This window comes from Nuphar pumila, chromosome 11 (genome assembly GCF_984573655.1).
Source record: "Nuphar pumila chromosome 11, dmNupPumi1.hap1.1, whole genome shotgun sequence".
NCBI classification, from domain to species: domain Eukaryota; kingdom Viridiplantae; phylum Streptophyta; class Magnoliopsida; order Nymphaeales; family Nymphaeaceae; genus Nuphar; species Nuphar pumila.
In genome coordinates this window covers 31,065,450-31,088,768 of record NC_143259.1, presented here as the reverse complement: position 1 = coordinate 31,088,768, position 23,319 = coordinate 31,065,450, and the positions used below count along the sequence as shown (strand labels likewise).

The following is a 23,319-nucleotide window of genomic DNA, read 5'->3' as shown; positions in this document are numbered from 1 at the left end:
TCCATAAGAGCTAGTGCATGTGCCATTCGTGTAGATCATGGTGAATTTGTAAATATATGCATGAATGACAAACATAGCAATTATATATCAAAGTTGAAACTATATGCAATGCAACCCTATTCTAAGCAGAAATTGAAAGTCTTATTCCAAAATTTACATTTAATTTACATCACCAATTGAATTTAAATGACTGAAAATAAAGTCTTTAATGTCCCTGCAAAACTAGAAAAATGGATTAGTGAAGATATGTTGGCTTTTCTAGGTTTATCCAGCAATATCTGGAAATTGCTGGATTTTGCTAGATATAAGCCTTTTTCCATGATTCCCTGATATAAATTTAATGAAATATGAAATAAAATTGAATAAATAATAAATATGAGATTTGAAAATTCGAAATTGGGGTCAAAATGACCAAAATACCCCTGATAGCAAGACTATGGCCTTGAAACCAGGGTTTTCAGAAAGATATTTTATAAAATACAACTTTTGAAATTCAAATGAGGATAAATTAAACCAAATATGATATGACATGATTAAAAACATGAAAATTAGGGTTTAGAATTTCGAAATTGAGGTCAAATGACCAAAATACCCCTGATAGCAAGACTATGACCTTGAAATCAAGGTTTTCTGAAATAGATTTTAGTAAAAACTTGTGATTTAGGATTGAAATAAATATAAAATCGACCATGAAGCATCCTAATATGATTCTAAACATAAACAAACCCTAAAATTATGAGCTTATATACGAAAATCAAGAAATATCACAAATATCACAATTTTGGCAGTGTTTCTGGATCTTTCAGGTACCCTGTTTTGCAATTTGATCCATTCAAGCATCAAATGGATTCCAAATTTGATAAAAATCGACACCTGCACTTATTATCACCCTAAAATCAGATTGGAATCATAAAAATATATTTTTGACATTATGTTACCTCAAAAGTTATATTAAAACCCTAAAATAAGCTATTTTTACCCTTGGTCACAGACCAGTTTCAGAGTTAGACCCGAATCAGGGGTCAATTCACTATGAAAATTCCTGAAATTTTACATAGGTAAACTAGACAGAAAAGCAAAAATTTCCCCTTTTACAGATCATAAAAATCATCTCCGATTAGAGAGAAACTCTTCCGGCAATCTGAACTATAATATAACGAAAAATACAGAAATAAATATCAAACTTAATCAAAATTTTCTGAAATTTCAGCAGTGAGTAGTAGACAGAAAAATAATGAAACTCATTTTTTACAGATCATGAATCAGATCTACGGTCTGAGATCTATGATCAACACAAGTCAGATTAGGGTTTTGGTAAACCCTAACGAGTTTTAAATTTTAAATCTGATTCTTTGACAGAGGAAAAATACTAAACAGAGGCTAAAAATTATCAAAATTTCACAGTAAATAGTTCACCTCAACATGAATCCACTGCACTTTACGAATCTCGAATTAGATATCAGATGAGAGAAATAACACAACTGCAAGTTACCTATGAATTTTAACAACGATTCTAAACGATTTAAAATCACGGTTTAATCTTTTATTTTTCTGACAGGGTTCTCGAATCCCAAAACACCAGATTTTTTTACAGTAGTTCACTGACATATCCGTGTATCACATATAAAAAAATCAGAAATTTACAATGAGTATTTCAATACGAACTAACATGCTCTTTATTGATCTAAACTTAAAACACACAGAAATTTAATAAAACTCAATAAACCATGCTTTAATCAATGAGAACAATAAAAAAAATACTTAAACAGTAAAACAAAATTACTTTCTATGCTAGAATACATGTAATAAACATGAATAAGTAAAAAAATAAATAAAACACAAGGAATCCATGACTGGAATTGCTTTTACCCTTGAAACCATTGATTTAATCCATTTAATCGGATAAATCTCATGTTTTCTTGGTTAAGAATATAAAAAATAATGCAATAAATGATTCTAATGGATTAGAATCATGAAAAACAACATGGAATAGGGTTAGATCATCTTCTTGAATTGAACTTGAGGTTCTTGAGGCTGAATCCATGGTTTAATCCATGAAAGGGGAGGTACCAATGGTGAAATCTAATATAAAATGATAAAAAACTAATAAAAAATAATAAAATAATATTAAATAACTCACCTTGGGGCTGCAGCTGCAATGGAGGAAGGTGGAGGTGCTGGAGAGGAGAGAGAAGCCACGAAAATTTGAGAGAGAAAAGCGCCCCCTTTGATCCCCTTTAGGTCCCCTATTTATAGATTTTTTTTTTGATTTGTTTAGGAAGAGTTTTGATTTTTTGGACTCTTTTTAATTGTTTTTGATAAACCACATGGGAGGACGATTTTTTTGGAGAATTCTAACCTAAATGAACTCTATTTAATCCCTAATCAATACCTAATTAAACCCTAGAAAGTCCAAATGTGACACCACCTAGTATGGACCCACATTTGGTTTTTAAAACTTGAATTTAAAACCTTTAAAAACCAATGGTTTAAAACATAAATAAAATGGATTTTTAAAATTGATTTTGACTCACCTAGACATCTAACCTAGGTAGGACATTGACTAATTCTAGTCTAACCCTAACTTTTACAAATGTGGTGCCACCATGAGTGGGCCTCACTTGAATTTTCAAAAACGATTTTAAAGCTTGAAATTGAGAGAATTTTCAAAAGATTTTCAAAAGTAAACTTGAAATCAAAAGTTTTGAAATGACATAGAGTTCCAACTGGGTCAGAACTCCTCTGGATATGGCGCCAACTGAGTGGACCCCACATCAAAGTTTTGAAAATTTGAAATAAATACTGAAAATGGCTTTGAAAAGGGGTTAAAATCAATAGTTGAAATTCAAAGTTTTGAAAGTAGAGTCTCAAGCGAACTGGAACTCCGGGTTAGAGTTCTGAATTTTTAGGACTCTGTGATTTTGGTTTTTAAAAGCCAAATGAAGGAGTTTTTGAAAGATTTTATCAAAACTGGTAAAAACAAGTTAAAAAAAAATGCAGTCAGGGTTAGAGTCCTAACTCAACTGAAACTCTAAAATAGAGTCCTGAATTAACTGGACTCTGCAAAATGACCTAATTTTTGAAAACAAATGGAAATAAATGAAAATGAAAGTAAAAATGAACTTTAAAACAGACTCCTGACTGGATTAGGACTCCGGGACAGAGTCCTGATCGGACTCAAACTCTAGATTTTTTTTTGGTATTTTTTTTAAAAACAGATGAAAGAACTTGTGAAAGCAGCGAAAATAATAACAAATATTGAAATAAACCAGAGTTCTGATTCAACTGAGACTCTGGGGACAGAGTCCTAATTGAAATAGGATTCTCAGATTTTTGGATTTTTTGAGAAAACAAATGAGAGAATTTTGAAAAATAGTTAAAAACAGGATGAAATTGAAGTTTTGGTTCAGAGTCTTAATCTGATTAGGACTCTAAGAAAGAGTTCTTATTCGATCAGAACTCTAAGAATTTTGGTTTTCTGATAAGCAAATGATGAAATTTGGGCAAAGCTTTTGAAAACCAGTGAAAATGAAGTATGAAAACCAATTTTGGATATAGTCCTGATCCAATCAGGACTCTGGGGTAGAGTCCTGATTTGATCAGGACTCTGGGATAAAACCTCAGAATTTTGAAATTCTTTGATAAAAGTGTAACAGTTTTGATAGATAAAAAGAATTTTGAAAGATTCTCTCAAAATTGAAATCAGGATCAGAGTCCTGATCCAACTAGGACTCTATAAACATAGTTTTGTTTTGACTAAAACTCTGAGTTTTTGACTCATTTTGAAAGATTTGGTTAAAACAGGTAAAAATAGTGACAAAAGACAGAGTTCTAGTCTGACTGGAACTCTGAAGAAGAGTCTTAATCCGACCGGGATTCTTGAAGAAGAGTCTTAATCCAACTAGGACTCTTGGATTTTGGCCAAAATGAAAGATTTTGAAAGGTTTTCTCCAAAACAAGTAGAAAAGGTAGTAAAAAGTAGAGTTCTGATCCGACTGGGACTCTGGAAAAAGAGTCCTGATCCAACTAGGACTCTAAGATTTTTGAGATTTTTGATAAATAAAGGAATCCAGAAGCGACATCATCTAAATGGGTCTCATCTGAGAATTGAAATCAGTTGAAAAGTAAGTTTAAAACAAATCCAAATTGTTTTTCTGGGAAAACACTTCAAAATATAAGGTCCTGGGGGTTGGCAAATGACATAATACTGATTAAAAACCCAGGTTTTAAAAATTGATTTTGAAAGAAAAGTTTTAAAACCCGAATCTGGATTAAATATTTTGAAAACAAGAGTGTTGGATCTCGAAAATGAGATGTAATGCCATGCAATGCAATGCAATGAAATGGTATGCCGAATGCATGCAATGATATGCAATGACACATGAAATATATGAACACTGTATAAGGGTGAAAATTTGGGGTGTTTACAGTTGTGCGCTTTGGTTCTTTTAGCTAACGCGCCCAAAGTTGTCAGCTTGCCTTTCTGAAATTAACAAAGGAATAGTCTTTCATAATCCATCTCTGAGATAAAGAGATTTCTTTTTAGCCTCTTGTTTGTTTTTCGGAAAGTATACAAGTATAAAATTTTGGGGCGTTACACCCATCCCTGCGCGTGACAGGGGATCTGTGTGTGTATAGCAGAACTCCACCTCTTTGTAGAGTTTCAAAGTGTCAAGACATGCTAAAGAGCGTAGTGTCCAGGCAAGGTGCAGAAATCTTTCAGAAGTGTGCAATATGCAGCACCACTTGCAGTCTCCCATGTGTGTGTGCACGACAAGCATGTGCAGCACCTAACAACGTAGGTAGGTGTTAGACTGTGTGTACATCAGTATAGGCAAAACAGAACAGCATATAGGTTTGCCTATGTGTGTGCTCAATAGCATGAGATAGGGAATTTATCAGTGCACAAGGAAGACATATATGCAGCGACAGTATATGCTATTGAAATCTCACAAACTTCATTCATTCAGGCTACTAACTTCAAAAGAAAATTAGTTTAAGCCATAAAAATCTAATTGGTAAAGAAAATCAGCTTCAGTCACTACAACATCTGAAATGTAACCACCATTCAATGCATTTGAAACTTTTGCAAACACTGACTGATCATGCTATATATGGAAAGACCCCACACCTACATACAATTTATTCAGCTCCCTTTTTTTTTCCTTATTGATCTATGAAACATTGACAGTAGTGGACCTTTGACAGGTCTGGTTTAGATCAGGTTTGATCCCAAACCAGACCACGATGGGTTAAGTATAACCCTGGCCGAAATCTCCACTCATATATATATATATATATATATATATATATATATATATGTGTGTGTGTGTGTGTGTGTGTGTGTGTGTGTGTGTATGTGGTGGCAGTCTCGGTTTGGGTCGAATCTGGCCTAAACCGTGGCTGCATCATACATGAATCGAGGATCGTAGAGGTATGTATATATATATCTATAAATACATCTCTTTTTTTTTTATCAATAACACCAAGTAAAGAACCCAGATTTACAACAATATTTCTATACATATATATTAAAAAAAGAAGTCAGATTTCCCCATTTTCTTTTCTTCTATTATTCTTTTTTCCCCAAAACATTGCATAAACCTAATCTATGCTATTTTTCTCCATTCAATATAAGAGAAGAACCCGTATCTTTTTTGAAGCTTGAAAATGACCGGAAAAAGTTTTGGATGGCCGGTGAGGGAGAAGGCTCCTCTTCCTCTCCCAGGTTTCCTCTTCTCTTCCTCTTCCACGTTTCCTCTTCTCTCTCTTTCTTTTTCCATATTTCTTTCTTTCTTTCTTCCCTATCTTTTTTTTTTTTTTGAGTTTTTATAATAAGGAGGCCTCTAGAGGGTGACACCCCCCTCCAGGGCTTCTCAAATGTGGGCTGGGGATAGAGCTTTCCCATATTTTCCTCTATCTCCAACCTCCTTTCCTAATCCCATAAGATTTTGTTGACTTTTTCTAACTTTTTTTTCTTTATTATCTTTTATATTTTTTTTCTTCTAATTATCTATTGGGTTCTTTTGGAGGGTGACGCCCCTCTAGAGTCCCCTTTTTAATAGGTAACTGCCATATCAAAACAGTTTTTTTGAAATTTATTAATTTTTAATATTAATTTTTTTAATAATTAATAATTAATTATTTAATAATTACCCAAAAATTTTCAGAGGATGCCTTATCCCTTTGGGAGTCTTTTTAACATGAAATATCTTTAAATTAAACCTTTATACTGATCTTGAAACTTTAATTTTGTTGGATCTGGATTTTAGGTCTGGATCCGTATCAAAGATCCAAATTCATATGGATCCTAAGCTGGATCAGATCCTAATTAATATGTCGGTTGAGTCCAGATCCATATTAATTTGGATCATATGGATTGGATCCGGTTCGATCCAATCCAGACATGGTCTCGTGGAAGCGGGCCTTTTTTGAAAAAATGCGATTTTTTGGCCATCTGTAACTCGAATTCAGAAAAATCAAATATCGTTGAACTCAGAATTTCGAGGTGCATCTAACGATATATAATTTCTATTTTTGCCTTCGAATTTTGCCTGCATTTAACCCAAATTTTGCTTGATTTCAAAGGTAGAAAATAAAAGTTTTTATCACCTTTTAATTGGCTCATGTTGGTCTCGTTGATGAAACCTGGGCCAAGCCCAGACTCATATATCATAACCTAATATCGAGTGTTTTACCGATGTTTCTACAACACAGCCAAATTTTCAAAAATTTCTAAGTTTAGCACAATACAAAAACACATGATATTACATCCCAAGTTTGAAAAGAAATGGTTGGAATGTCCTTAAAGGCTAACTCTTAGTGAAGCAATCAACTGTCTGACTAATGGTACCAATGTATGACAAAGATATAATTCCTTCTAAGTATGCTCTAAAAGTGAAATGACAATCATTCTCAATATGCTTAGTCCTCTCATGAAACTCCAGTTTTTTGGCCATATAAATAACACTTTGATTGTCACAATACAAAGCAGTACACTTCTCCACAGTAACTCCCATATCCTGCAATAACCATCTTAACCTATTGTGAATTGAGCCATAACACGATACTCTGCTTCTGCTGTGGCAGAGCAACTCTCTATTACTTTTTACTCTTCCACAATATCAAGGAGTCTCCCAAAAATATTATAAAATCCAGTGGTGGAATGCCGATCTTAAGATACTCTCAAAAAGTCTGCATCATAATATACTTTCAATTCTAACTTAGATATAGCAGAGAAGAATAAGGTATAATGCATCATGCTCTTAATGTATCTAATAATTCTCAATACAACTGCCAAGTGAGAAGATCTAGGAGCACTCATGAACTGACTCACCATGTGCACAACAAAATCAATATCTGGCCTAAAGATGATAAAGTAAATCACGCTCCCTATTAACTGTAAAACCTCAAAAAAAAATTTGTTGGACCCGGGTCGGATGCAGATTTGGACCCAACTCGGATCCAAAAGGAGAGGCGGTCGGGCACAACCTCACCGCCTCTCTCGGGTCTTCTATAGATAGCGAGGCAGGGGGGTTTCAAATACGAAACCCCCCCTCACTGTCTCTCTCCTGCTCTCTCGTTCTCTCTGCACTCTCGCCCTCTCGGCTCCCCCTCTCTTTCCCTCTCAGCCTCCCTCGACTACCATTTCTCTGCTCTCTCCCCCCGACTCTCTCTTGTCGGCTCGTTAGGGATCTCATCCGCCGTCTGCTACCACCTTCGTTGGCGGATTCATGGTTGGATCCGAACTTCGACATAAATGCCATTGAGCATGTGCCTATTGAAAAAGTCACTTCGCCTCATGATTCACAAAGTGGTTCTAGGCAAGCCAGGTCTTCAAGAGATTGAGGTAAAGCTATATTCCTTTTACCTTGCTGTGAATATAAATGTATTTTTTTAATTACATAAATAAGTATTTAATACATGATTTTTTATTGAAGAAAAAAAAGCAAAAGATGTTACCGAGGACGTGGAGGAAGAAAGTGCAGATAATGAAGAGTCAGAAAATGAAGATGAAGGATAACCTATTTATATGAATTCCTCAGATGATGACATTGAAGACTTAGATATTGATGATGACGAGACACAAGAAGAGCCTAGGCCCTAATTCATATCATAGAGCTATGACCATTTATATGTTTTTTTGGTCTTTGAGTTGTAATTATGAATGTTAACACTCTCATTTTGAAGAGTTTTGGACAAATATATTAACATTTGGTTGTTAATGTTAACATGCATTTTCTAATTATGATATGATGTTGTTAGTGCTAATATACATTTTGTTGTTAATGTTAATTTTTTATTGAATGAATGCTCATATTTTATTTCTTAGATACTTACATAGATCAAGTTGTTGCATTAATGTTACTTTTACATGTTAATCTCATATTTTTTCCGTCTTTATTTGAGATTTTTTATTTTTTGTTGGTTGTTGCTTCATCAATAAAGCATTTCTTATTTATTTATAATTTTAGATAATTTTTATAGTTTTTTTAAGTTTTAATAAATTTTTTTTTGAGGCTTACGCTTTGCACCTCGAGGCTTGCGCCTCGCCTCAGATTTTGGTGGAGTGCCTCGCTATGCCTCAACGCTTTTCACAACACTGGTTGACGCCTATTCTAACAGAACCAATGCATCTAATACATAGAAAGCAGTGTTATCAAAAACATGCCTTGAGGTGCAAAAGGCGCGCCTCGCCTTGAGGCGCGGCCCTCTGTGCCTCAAGGCGCAATTTTTTTTTTACAACAATACCTCTGAGACGATCAAAAAGATTTTTGTAGGTTAATCTCATATATTTTCCAGTTATTTCAGTTATGTAATAAATTTCTTAGTATATTTTAACTTTTTTTGGTTAATCTCATATATTTTCCAATTATATAATCAGTTTTTAGTTACTTTTATATGTTAATCTCATATTTTTAGTACTTATTTGAGATTTTCTATTTCTTATTGGTTGTTATTTCATCAATAAAGCATTTCTTTATTTATTTGTATTTTTAGATATTTTTTTATAATTTTTTAAAAGTTTTCAAAAATTTTTTTTGAGGCTTATGCTTTACGCCTTGAGGCTTATGCCTCGCCTTGGTTTTTGGTGGAGCGCCTCGCTACGCCTCAACGCTTTTCACAACACTGGTAGAAAGAAACAAATACGACAGCATATGAACACACTGTCTATGTTATCGAGACAAATTATTGTCTCTAGGGCAACTTCTACATAGGCTACAGGTTTGAATACATTATACCATGTACTCAGACGCATCACCTGAATCTGGACAGAATAACAGGTTTGAGTACACTAATCCTGTACTCAGACCACGTCACCAAGATCTGCACAGATGATTCAATCCCAAATAAATAATATATGCATGGACAAAACAAGCACCACTGCAGAAATTTTCGGTCTGCCAAGCCTCTTTTTCCCACATGGTTTACAGATTTATGGGTTGAAATATGTGTTTTCCATTAAACACGTATTGGATTTAATCTGTCTTTTTTTTCCATCTATTGAAAAAGATGAAGCGAATCCCGTACCTTGATGTTTTTGATCTATGAAAAAAACTTAGAGGAAGGAGGAGACGTTGAAGGGCTTCCTCTTCTTCTTCTTCTCTCTCTCTATCTCTCCCTTTCTTTCTCTCTTTTCTCTCCTTTCCTCTCTATATTTTTTTTTCAGAACACTTTTTTTTGAGAGAGAGCTTGTTTCTCTTTTTTATAGAGACTGGGTCTCTCTAGGAGGTGACACCCCCCAACCCCCCTTTCTAGATAATTCCAAGGTAGAGTTCTACTATGGGTAGAACTCTACCCTATCATGTCTTCCCTTATATATATATATAAAAGTACTTGTCATGTAGGTTAAACAGGTTAACACCCCAGATAGCTGGGTGTCAATATGCATGTAGTACAAAATCTTTAATCTTAAAAGAATATTGTTCTTATTGATTTTAAGTGTCTGGATTTAAATATCCGTTCACATAAGTGTAAGTGGACCGCCAATCAGATGGTATATCAACCCCCGACAACCTTATTGGGGTTTACGGGCCCCCATTTGGCTTATGATTGGGATTTATTGACTCAGTTGACTTAGTCTTGGGAAATCAAGTCTCTTTGGTGTAGTGCGTAGTCAATGGGAAATGTGTTGTCCCCACCCATGAGTTGCTTATTGGAGTTTGGAAAAGGGATATTGAATCTTTGACCCAAGTGGATATCTAATGGGTGGCGGAGTTCGCCATCACTAGTGCTATAGGTCTATTTGAAGTACGAAGGGATTTTATCATCCCAACTAAAATTAGGATTCAGTGGCCCTTTGGACCTTCGATGGGATTGTGAATCGAATCTGTTTTCCAAAAGTTTTGTGAAATAAAAAATATCAGCTTTTGAAAAAAAAGTTTCATGAGTTTGCAAAGTGGTTTACATAGTGTTTTAAAATGAATTTTATTGTCTTTTATATATGTATACCACATTTTGAAAAGCTGGTTATATTGTTCAAATGATGTTTTGAAAAAGTGATTTAAAGATACATTATGTCGCCTTTTCGAAAATGTCCTTTTCAAATGTTTTAAAAACCTCAAAGACCTAATTATTAAGCTTGTAATTAGTAGCTTGTTGAGCATGCAGCTCATTAAATGATATTATTGTTTTTCAGAGTAAATTTTGATAGAAGTAGCAAGAATTTAAAGAGAGGCTCACATGATATTTCAACGTGGATAAAGACGAGGAAGTCAAGCATCTGAACCTCACTGGAGTTATTAGTTTGATCTCTTAGAGGACATGACATTCATCTCATTGTTGTATTTTGTCTTGTATTAGAGATTTAAAAAAAGATGAGTTATTAGATAGAGTTGTATGAATGGGCGCTGTAAATGTTCATGTTCTTGCTCTTGTAAAGTTTTGTCGGGTTAGACGGGACCAATTATGGTTTTAGTTTGCATGACAATAACAACCTAAAATAGGCAGAACCCTTCAGAAAGAAAGCTCTAAACCTAAAATGCCTCAACAAACTCTTATATTAAGTAAACTGAGACAAGAAGGCTAAAAGACAGATTACATAAAAGACATTAGAAAAATTACACTAATGCCCTTGAGAACATTCTAATGATACTAGTTACAAGATAGGACATTCATTTTCCACAGGAAAATTACTCTTGCTGCTGCCTCATCGTCATCAACTTCTTCTTTTCTAGTCTTCTCTCTAATGCGCAATAAGGGCAACATTAACAGAGAAATGATTACAAACTTAAGGGGAAGGGGCATGTTCATAGTTTTGCTTACGATGCTGTATATTTTGTTTGGTTTGGTTTTTGGCTGCCATGGAGTGGCATAGTTGTAACTTTTTATTTTGTTCTATTCTTAATTTTGATGCCACATTTATGGCAGCTTTGTAATATGATAATATGATAAAAGCCTGATGCCACAAATCTAATTAGGGCAATCATATCTGTAAATCCATGTATGCTGCCCTTCACACAAAAGGATATTAGGGGTGAAGGTATCATTTTCTCAATGCCTATTCTATGTTTTCTTCTCTTATACAAAAGAAATTGATAATCCGAAGTTGCTTATGACTCTAGCTGTTGTATGTGTTCACTGCCAAGTGTTGCATTGTATACCGGTGTTATGACAAACTAAAATAAGTATGGCAGGAAAAGTTTGCTTGCTCTTGCCAATTGAGATCTCTCTTTTCCAATATTGTTCATTCTGAAAAAAAAACAAGAGTTGAAAGGAAAAAGAGTATAAAACCACGTTGAGGCTCCACTTCTATGCCTCATTTTCTCTTATGTTTCCTGTTAGAAAGTTTATTGCTATTGCAAAACCCTCCATGTGAAACTGTTGGCAAAAACTGGACTAGTTCTGTTGGCAGGGTTTATCTTGGCCATTTCCAGTCTTAAAGTTTCAGCTGATATGGTGGCCTTGCCTTTTAGTCTTGTCTGGTTTTCTGACTCACTTTCTTGCCACTAACTGGCATATGAATGGGAGAACAAGAGTGCAATGCATGCATGCAGAGACTTGAATACATGTAAAGAATTTTATGTTGGTAATTGTAGGGAAGAGTAGTCAGTTCTTGTAACTAATGCCGGCTCACTAGATTATTTATTTATTCCTTATGTGTATATTACTTCTTTAAGTGCTCTGTTATTTCTTCATGTTTTAGATTAATGAATTTCAGGTTTTTTCATAAATTTGTTGATATTTTTTGTACAGAATTTAGTAATTAAATTGATATTTTTAACAGACAATTGCAATATTTTTTAGCCGAGTAATGTCTTCCATTGGGGGTAATACTGCTGGCCCAGGTTGGTGATTTTGGTCCTTCTTTCTTATGCCCTTTGGTTACACTTCTGAATGTGGTATTACTTGAAGATTAGTCGGGTTCCTTTCTTTTCTGTAGGTGATGCTGTGGTCAATGTATACATTAATCATGAAAAGAAGTTTGCTTTTGTGGAAATGAGAACAGTTGAAGAAGCAAGTAATGCAATGGCACTAGATGGGATAGTCTTTGAAGTGTGTATCTGCCTTATGTTTAACCACAACATTTTATTGATTGCTTTCTTTTGTATGTTTATTTCATCTGTTATTGTGCCTGTCCTTTTGCTTGGCCTGAAACTACCTTTGCAGTAAATATTGTTTTTTTCTATATAATAGAATAACGTTTTACACTCTCTTTTGCATCTATAAACTGGTATGTAACTGCTGCAACAATGTTGCAGGCTTCTAGTTGGTCTTTCTAGCATGTGAGAACTCTTGTTTAATTCCTATACCTTGTTTATATATTTGCATATTCTCTGGTGAAAAAAATACTATAAATGAGGACTTCTTGCATATGTGGTAGAATGACTGGAATCGATTTCAAAGATATTAATTATTAAAGATCTCACAAAGTGCCCATTCTTATTAAGAAATAGATCATAGTTAATCATTTGCACCTTGTTTTTGGTTAGAAGTTCAGGTTTGTTTTAATCAGAATTTTGCTTAAAATGTGACCTTTGCCATCTGCACCTTGTTCTCCATCTTTAAAGTTTTAAACCAAGAAAATGGTACAACATCCGACCCCAATGGATCAAAGCATCCCTAGGAAGTGTAAAGGATATGATGCATTGAATACACCTAACAAAATCATGTGAAACATAGGCGAATGCATGCATTTCATGATTTCAATTGATGGTTGAAGTCATCATGATATTTCCAGATTTTTTGGGGCTAAAAAAATTTGGTGAGCTTGTTAATGTCTTCAATAGGCTTGCACAGTAACAACATGCATTCTAATGCTCCCGAGAGTTTAACCTTTATAAAAATATGTGAAAATTATTTTTTTTCTTTCTTTATTAAAACTGTCAACAAAAACATTTTCAAAGAGGGGTTCAGAACCTCGGGCGGGCTACATTACACTCAAAACGATTATATTGAATTTAAAAGAGGATAACATGACAAAAATACTTTCATTCAAAAGAACAATGTATTATTTAAAATATTACAAAACCAATACAATATCATGTGACTGAATTCAGTGCCCGAGAAAGGAAAATGATTGGCTCGTCGACAGCGCCACAACATCTCGCATTCGCCTTGCATCTTATTCTTTACTTTCAAGTATCTGCCCATAAAAGGATTAGACTTATGACAGTCTAGTGGGTACATACACAATTTCAAGTAACTCATAATATTAAAACATTTAAATGCTACAATTTAGGTCTACTAGTGCAACTCAAATGTCATAGTTCATCCATAGCTACTTCATCCATAGCTAGGACTAGAGCTATTTCACATAAAGTTAAGACCAAAATATAGAAGGGAACATACTTGCGTATTTTTTTCTCAAACTATGTGATTCAAAGGTCTTTGTTTAATATTTTCTATCCACCCTGGTACGTGGGGGAGCACAACATTGCATACAGCCAAAGCATCCAGGGGTATGTTATTCTCAGATATTTTAATCCAGGCACCTGACTAAGTAGATCCAAAGCAGGCTGTCAGTGACCGGGAGAAGTCTCCGCTAAAGTAGAACAAAAATTGGATGCATCCTGGACTACTGTAGTAGTTGAAGAACTTTCACCTATGACTCTTGGATAGCCCCGACCTCCAAGACCTACGAGTGAGTGGAGACCACTAGTATGCTTTGCTTCCAAAAATCAAAACAGAATCACTCGAGGTTGTACCATCTACCTTCTCCAAGGTATCATATCAGAATGAATATAAAGGCTTATATTTATTACACAAATCATTATTTTATTTACCTTACTATTATAGGCCAAAACAGGGTTCAGTAACCCAGGTTCCTGTTTAGGGTCATATCATAGTCTCTTGTACCAAACCCATTTATTGAAGGGCTCCGTATATACGAGCACTATGCTTGTAATGCGGATTCCAAATTCTTGGGTGTGTGTGTAGGCATGTTTTAAATCTACACATAGTGTCTTTAACACCTCAGATTTGTATTGACTTTCAGAATGTACAAGCGTGCCCTGACGTCTTACAATACAATATCAATTATAAGTCATGCAGAGAATGTACAAGCATGTCTTGACGTCTTACAGTACAATGGCAGTCATAAGCCATACTCAGAATGTACAAGTGTGTCTTGACGTCTTACAATACAATAGTAGTCATAAACCATACTCAGAATATACAAGCGTGTCTTCACGTATTACAATACAACGGCAATCATAAGTCATACTCAGAATGTACAAGCGCATCTTGACGTCTTAAAGTACAATGATAGTCATACGCTACTGTTCTCTTAGGGCACCAAAAAGGTTCCTTGGCCTCTTTCGAGCTGCAAGTGTTTATACAAAACATCATTTTGCACGTAAAATGATGCATGCAAATATCATTTTTATAAGTAAATCGATGCATGCAAGTCAAATATCAATTCGCACGTAAAGCGATGCATGTGAATATCATAATTCGATCCATGAGATAAACAATTTCTTTTTTCAAAGCATAACACATGTGAAACCAAGGTTTTTATGGAAAACGATGCATGTGATAAACAATTACTGAAAAGAAGTGTATTCTTCAGTTACAGGTCACGGGTCTGGAGATCCAGACCCGTAACGTGTCATTAATGGCACTGTGTAATTTTCCTCTTTGTAATAAGGGTACTTTTGTACCCTAGTCTTATATTTGTATGTTATTATAAATGAGATGATATAGCAGCCGACCCTGCGTGATTAAGGGTTATCGGTTTTTATTTTCTGCTCTCTCTCTCTCTCTCCCTCTCTCTTTCCCTGTCTCTCAGCTCTCACGAGTGAATAAAAAACTAACAATTACTTTATGCGTAGCGAAACTATAACGACCCCAATTGATCCTCGTAAAAAGTGGATTTTTTTTAAACAATTGCTGAAAACACTCAGAAGGATTCAGGGCATCACAAATTTAATATACCAAACCACAAACCATACCGTGCATTGAATCGACTGAAGTAATAAATCAAACTTTATTAATTTAATAAATAATAAGTCAAAAGTTTGAGAATATCAAAATCGCATATATCAAATCATGCCATACTGGCAGAACCCACAACACCACTCAAAAGTCTTGTAGTCTCCACCTAGTCAGTCTGAGACATCACTGAGCATATGTGCGTGTAAAACAGTTTTAAGAAAACGGGTAAGAACCGAAGTGCCCGTACAAATTCCTCTAACAATCCAAACAGTAAAGGAAATAGCATAAACAAATTCATGGATAAATTTTAAAGGAATATCATAAGCAATAACTTACTGCAAATATCTTACTATTCAAGCATTCAACCAAATATCATGCAAAACCAAGTATGCATAGATGCATGAACTATTGTTGAACAACAAAATATGCATGATTCAATGCACATACCTGAATAACTTATTAAGTTATTTATCAGGGTTGCTTTTGCATGCATGTCCCTATTAAATGCACAAAAGTTTAATTTTCACTTTTTCTTAAACCTGCAGATACTCAAAACGTGCACCAATTCCCGAAGTTCAAGTTAGGTTCTCAATCGTAGTGTAATACACAATTTGTATTTTATTTACTGGATTTCATACTTGTTCTTCGATCGATATCAGGAATCAACACTATCCATCAGAACATTAGAAATCAACATCTAATGTCGGGACATCAGGTAAATCAACATCCACTGATGCCACTTTCTTCTTTTATCAATACCTACAGCTGAGTAAACAACACCACCCCAGACAAACTGACTGAATCTTTCTAAAACCGTGGCCGAGAGGTGAACCACCATATCGACTTCAGGGGCACAATCACACAGAGTTTTAGTGTCTTCACGGTCCCTCATGACGGTCATGCAAGTTTCCCACACTGTGGAAGAGATATCAAGAGATTAATTATATTGTTTGGTCTCTTTTACCATTTCAAATAAATTTCAAGTTATTTACACAAGAACCGTTTTGCAAATCAACATGCAAAAATAATTTTTGGCTCTGACTCTCACAATTTAACAGTGTAATTAAATTTGGAAAACCAATAATTTTTAGAAATAAATTTTGTAATGCATAAATAAAATCAACAACATTTGGAGCAACACATGCTTCTAGCCAAATTTTCGAAAATCTCAACTTTAACTAAGTGTGCAAAGTGATTTATGTAAAATTGCAAAATTTTAATGAACATTAAACACACACGGTTTCTAAACATGTTCACAATGCACATTCAAAACACACTAAAATGAATGCACATTAAGCTAAGTACGTACACATACAAATACAATGCTCACATACCACACCATTTATGAACAATTCCATGCATATAATGATCCAAACATGCATATGATCATAGTCATACAAACATTAAATTATTTTTATATTAATGCGTATGATATGCACAATTGCAAACTAATCAATTTATGATCAGATTTATGTATCAACTCAGAAAATACATATTCCAATCATAAGCATGTACATGACCATCTTCATGTACACAAATCGACTATGCAAATTTTTTTTTTCAAGAGCCGGTCAGATTTATATACATACTCAAATCATATACACAAATTGGCAAAATAGAACATATCATCGTGCTAGTCTTGATTCATCGATAAGCATAGCACCAACTAGAGTCATCTATGTACATGATAAGATTCGTGTACATGGATCGACCACTCAAAAAGTAAACATATCACGGCTGGTCATAAATTATCATGTAATATCGCGTATTTTCACACTTAGTTAAAGTTGAGATTTTCGAAAATTTGGCTAAGTATGGGAGAAAAATCATTTGATTCTCGATTTTAGGCCGATGCTTTGGAGTCTGGGTTTGACCTAGGTTTCATTGTCAAGGCCTAGATGAGCCAATCGAAACGTGAGAAAAAGTTTAATTTGACTTTTAAATTCAAGCAAAATTCGGGTTATTTTCAGAAGAATTTTGGAATTTGATATTCGTGTAATATGTCGTTGGATGCGTCTCGAAATTTTGAGTGCAATGATATTTTATTTTTCTGAATTCGAGTTTCGGTTGGCCAGGAAATCACATTTTTGAAAAAAAAATTAAGCAGTTTGTCGAACTGAATCCGAATTGGATCGGACTGGATCTGATGGATTTGATGCAAATTAATATGGATTTGGACTCTATCCAAGACCCATATTAATCTTGATTTGATCCAGCCCAAGACCCATTTGGATTTTTGAGATGGATTTGGATCTTGGATCTGGATCCAGATCCAAATTCATGCCCAACGATTTTTCCAACTTTAAATTCATCAAAAACCTTTAAATCGGGGTTTATTAATGTTAAGAAGCCTCTCAAGTTAATTTGGTAATTTTTGGAAGCTTCCGGAAAGTTATTTAATATTTAACCTTAAATAAATAATTAATTAATTAATTTAATGTAATTTCGAAAATTTATTTTGAGGGTTGTTTAGGACTCTTAATAGAGCCCTTAAACACACCTAGAAACATCTAAGAAGGTTGGAGAAGCATAGAGTTTCACATAAAATAAAACTTTGAAAAAGTCAAACTTAAGAGTTTCGAAATTTTCGAAAAACTCTAAGAGAGAAGCGAGTTCCAGCTGGGGCTGCACTCTCTTCTCCAACCCATCTAGAGCTCTATAAATAGATAAAAAAAGGGGGAAAAAGAGAAAGAGAAAAAGAAAGAGGAGAGAGGAGAGGAAAAAGGGAGAAAAATATTTGGAAGAAGAGGAGAAGAAGCCATTTTATCGGATCCATCCACGTTTTTCACCATCCACCACTGTTTTTGGGTGACCTACATCTATGGTATGGGTTTCCTCTCTTGAATCAAGTGAGAAATTGATTATAGATTGGATTTTCATGCAATATTTTAATGAAAATCCATGGAAATAGAGTAAATAATGGTGTTTACTCAAGAATACATGGAGGATGATCCGTGAATGTCTTTTAGATCCTTTTCATCTTTTCAAAGAAATAAATTTCTGTACATGGTATCTTTTTGCTAAAACAGAATTTTATTTCATGTTAAAGATGACTCTTAAGCACTTGTTTCATAGTAGATTTTATTCCTACGATTTCCCCAAATGTACAAGTTGTTGAATGAATGTAGGCATGTGAAAGAAATTATGTTTATGCATGCATGTCATGCTAAGGGACCTGAATATGTATACTTAAATAAAAATAGGTATGAGTATGTTTGTAGCATACTTGTTTTGATCATGCACGAGAACGTATACCTCACACACGTTGCATGATAACGTGCCTATGAAAGCACATTCGATGTACGAAATCTGTCATGCCTAAATCTGAGATTGTTCGTATATGCATACATTAGAGTAAATATGCATACACATGCATACTTTTGTTAAATTTATATATGAAAGCATTGTGTATGGCCATATTCATACCATTGTTTACTTTGAATGAAAAAAAACTGTATATGTATACATTGCTCCATGTACAGAGGAATAAATCTGCATATGTGAAGTGTGAGGTTGCATATACATGCTGTCTTAAGTTATAAAAACTGAATATGTTTATTCGGAACCGTTTGAGGGGTAATTTGACCTATTTGAAGGGTTTTAAAACTATATTTTTGTGTAAGCATTCGCTGGCAGTGACCTATAAAGAATATATATATATATATTCAGTTAGTCTGCAGTCTGGCCAACTTGAGCCAGACTGAGACTCGAGGTTGTAGGCCCTGTTGGGCCTACCAGTATGGCAGAACCAAGCTCAACGGGCCAGTTCTGCCAGACTTGTTGGGCAACAGGTTAATAAAAAAAACACATGGGCTGCAGGGCAGGTCTTGTCAGCAGATCAGCCGAGTGGCTCGGCTGGCTAGGTGTGACCAGACCTGGCCACACCCTGTCAAGGCAGCCGGCCCAGTTGAGTCAGGTCAGCTGGCCCATGTCAGAAAAGGATGAGAGAGGAGAGAGAAGCTCTGATGGCTACAGACGAAAACCCCCAATAGGGTCGGGCTGTTCTTGCTTTACATTAAGTATACACATGTACAAAAATTAGGGTACGAAAATACCCATTACATACAATACTAAAATTACAACATGCCATTAATGAGCATGTGTTTAAATAGATAAAACAAATTGGGTCTGGATCTCAGGGTCCAAACCCAGTCGTGAATGACGACGTCTTTTCACCCTCCAAGTTGTACATGGTTTTGAACCATGAACAACTTGCCTTTTAACATCCAAAATCTATCCTTGATAAGTCCTTTTGTAAACAAGTCAACAACTTGATCAGCAGTCCGAACGTATTCTGGTTCAATTTCTTTTTCTTTGACCTTCTGTCTTACAAAATGTTGATCAATTTCAATATGCTTATCACAACTGTGATAAATAGGATTGAATGACATGTTGATAGCGCTTTGATTGTCACACAAGAGAACGCTTTTAGAAATCGATTCTCCTACTTCTGTCAACAGGTATCTGATTCATGTTACTTCGGCCGTAGCAGCTGCCATTGATCTATATTCAGCTTCTGTGCTCGACTTGGCTATGGCCTTTTGTTTCCTACTGCTCCAGGAGACAAGATTTAAGCCAATGAAAACACAGTATCCTGAGACTGACCTACGCTCATCTGGATTTCCTGCCCAATCTGCATCTGTGTAAGTAAGAAGTTCATGCATGTGATGGCCATGCATACTCTTTCTGTACAGAAGACCATCACCAATAGTTCCCTTCAAATATCGAAGAATGCGTTTGACAACTTACATATGTCTAATATGTGGTTCATGCATGAACTGAGATACCTGATTGACAGAATAGACAATGTCAGGCCAAGTAAAGGTAAGATACTAAAGCATTCCTACTATCATGCGATATCTGTAGGGTCCTCGTACAAATCTCCATCTTGGGAACTGAGTTTATGATGTACACTGAGTGTGCTTAGAGGCTTGCAATCTGTCATACCTACCTTGCTAAGAACATCAACGGTATACTTATGTTAAGTAAGTGTCATGCCTTCAGGAGTACTGTCAACTTCTACTCCAAGAAAGTATCGCAACTTACCAAGATCCTTCATCTTGAATCTATGATTCAGAAGTTCTTTAACTTGTTCAATATATTCATTAGAGTTACCTGTAATGATAATATCATCAACATATATCAATAACAGAGTAACTATATCTTTGCATTTGAATATGAAAAGAGAATGGTCAAGAAAAGACCGATTAAAGCCATATTTTTCAACTTCAAGTGAAAAACTGTCAAACCAAGATCGAGATGCCTGCTTCAGACCATGTATAGCTCTCTTTAACCTACACACGTATTCTTTAGAGTCCCCTTCTGCATACCCAGTGGGATGCTCCATGTATACTTCTTCCTTCAGAGTTTCATGTAGAAACACATTTTTCACATCCAATTAGTTGAGAGAGTCCACTGATGCTCAACTACCAACGTTAGTATGATACAAATAGTGCCCATTTTCACGACTGGACTGAAGGTCTCATCATTAATCTTGTCCTTGCTTCTGTGTGAAGCCTTTGGCAACCAACCTAGTTTTGTATCGCTTGATAGTGCCATCTGGCTTATACTTTATCTTATACACCTACTTTGACCCAACCACATTTCAATTGTGTGGTCTGAGAACAATATCCCAAGTGCCACATTCATGAAGAGCCTTCATTTCTTCGTTCATGGCTTTAATCCATCTCTTAAAATTTATTGCTTGATAAAACGCTGTGGGTTGATCTTCCTTGCCCAAAGAAGCTAAGAAGAGTTGAAAATCCATCGTGAAGTTCTCATAACTAACCCACCTATCAATTGGATGTCGAAATTGGCTAGATCTTCTGTGAACAGGTGATTGAATGGAAACAGGAGAATTCTGCTCTTGATTAGAGTTGAGAGGTATCTCCTTCTCACGTCTAGAGTAAACAATGCCTTTATAACTTTCGGGGGTCGATAGTGGTTCAGAAATCACACTTTCTTGAGTTCTTTGTGCAGCAGTAGATACGTTTCCCTCGTCTTTGATTACATTCAGAAGAACAAACATCATCAATACTAGAAAAGATATCTGAGTTCAACCAAGGATGATAAACTTCAATTTCTGGAGGAGTGTTAGCACTATGACCAAAATTTGATTCGTCAAACACAACATTTTTGGATATTTTGATGCGCTTGCTCACAGGATCATAGCATCTGTAACCTTTGTAATCATCAGCGTACCCAACAAATCTGCACTTTAAGGCCTTATCCTGAAACTTGTGCTGCATGAAACTGTCAACATGAACATAACACACACACACACCCGAATACACGCAAATCATGATAGTTAGGATGCACACCATGCAAAGAAAAATAGAGTGATTTGTTTTCCAAGATGTTCATGAACAGACTGTTGTATGAAAAGCCTCTGTCCAGAAGGAAACTGGAAGATTACTGTCATGCATCATGCTCATTGCACTCTCGACAATATGGCGATGCTTCCGTTCAACAATCCCATTCTGTTGAGGTGTATGAGGGCAAGACATTTGCCTACTTATCCCATTTGTTTGAAGGAAATTAATAAAGTCATTTGAAGAGAATTCACCCTCTTCGTCACATTGAAAACAAATGATATTACCAGAGAATTGATTTTGAACAAAGGAACGAAAATTAAGAAATAACTTAGAAGGTTTCATATTTACTTTTCATAAAGAAGATCCATGTATATCGAGAATAGCTGTCAACAAAACTGAGATAATATCTAGTGCCTGACATTGAAGGAAGTGGAGCCGGACCCCAAACATCAGAACATATAATTTCAAATGGTCTTGAAGATCTTTTATTAATGGAATGAAATGGAAGAACATGACTCTTACACTGAAGACAACTAGAACATTTTTTATTATCGACACTTAAATTCAGACTTGACTTGGGAATAAGACTACTTGAAACAAGCTTATCAATAAAGCGACTACTATAATGACCCAGACGACCATGCCAAAGATTTGGCTCAATCTATTCAGAAAGATTAAAAACAATATCAGAAGGAACAACATCGTGTGCTCAAATGGGGTTGTGATTACCTTCAGAGAATACTTTCAAAGTCATCTCATATTGTAAGAGCTCAGCACAATGATCTTCAAATGTAAGTAAGTCTAGCAAACACAACAAGGAAGTAACTATCATATGATAATCGGGTCCCAGCCCGCTTAAAGTTTGTTGCACCATATCTTTCTCATTGACCGCGCAACCCACAATAGCCAACTGATCTGTGATAATTTTCATTTTGTTTAAATACTCCATGACCGTTATAGAGTCCTTTTTCAATATTTAAAACTCTTTCTTTAAAAATAAAACTCTAACGTGAGAAACTTGAGAATACGTCTGAACAGGACAATGCCATAACTGCATAGCTGTGCAGTCATCTGGGATTGACACAAACACCTCCTGTGACAGGGTGGAAGTGATGTAGGCAACCAAAGCCTAATCTCGCTTCATCCAAGATATATATTCTGAATTTCTGAGAAAAATAATGGAAGTGTTACCCTCCCCCGTCTTGCCATCTTGTGATATGAACTCTAGAGGAATAGAAACAGAGCCATCTAGATGTCCAGAAAGGTCCTGACTTCTTATGAATGGGATGATTTGTCTTTTTCAGGTGAGAAAATTGGAGTTGTTCAGTATTTCAGATACAAGTTGGCTAAGAAAGTTGGAAGACAGGCCAGATTGAGAAGCAGAAAAAGAATCCATAGGCGATTGAAGGCAAAAGCAAGATTTTGAAAGAGCAACAAATAAAAGTCAGAACCAAGACGAAGTTTCAGAGAACTCGGTTTTTTTTTTTTTTTTTTGCAGACCAACCCGAGAGAGAAACCGAGGTTATGTAGTAAACCGATCTGAATAAAAGTTAGTCAATGAAATGCAAAACAAAAAGACATTATGTGAATGTAACGTGCTTTTCTTTTCAAAAAATGCAAAGAGGAATAA

At 35.2% G+C, this 23,319-nt stretch overlaps 1 protein-coding gene across 6 annotated transcripts in view; it reads left to right on the top strand.

Moving 5' to 3' along the window:
* LOC149822214 (splicing factor U2af large subunit B-like) overlaps nt 1-23,319 on the top strand; it is a 219,656-nt gene that overhangs the window by 31,122 nt on the left and 165,215 nt on the right. For all 6 annotated transcript variants that reach the window (XM_089980673.1, XM_089980672.1, XM_089980671.1 and 3 more), the window contains 2 exons: nt 12,227-12,287; nt 12,383-12,495. In XM_089980673.1, the coding sequence (XP_089836799.1) occupies nt 12,227-12,287; nt 12,383-12,495 (174 nt within the window). The remainder of the gene's footprint in view (nt 1-12,226; nt 12,288-12,382; nt 12,496-23,319) is intronic.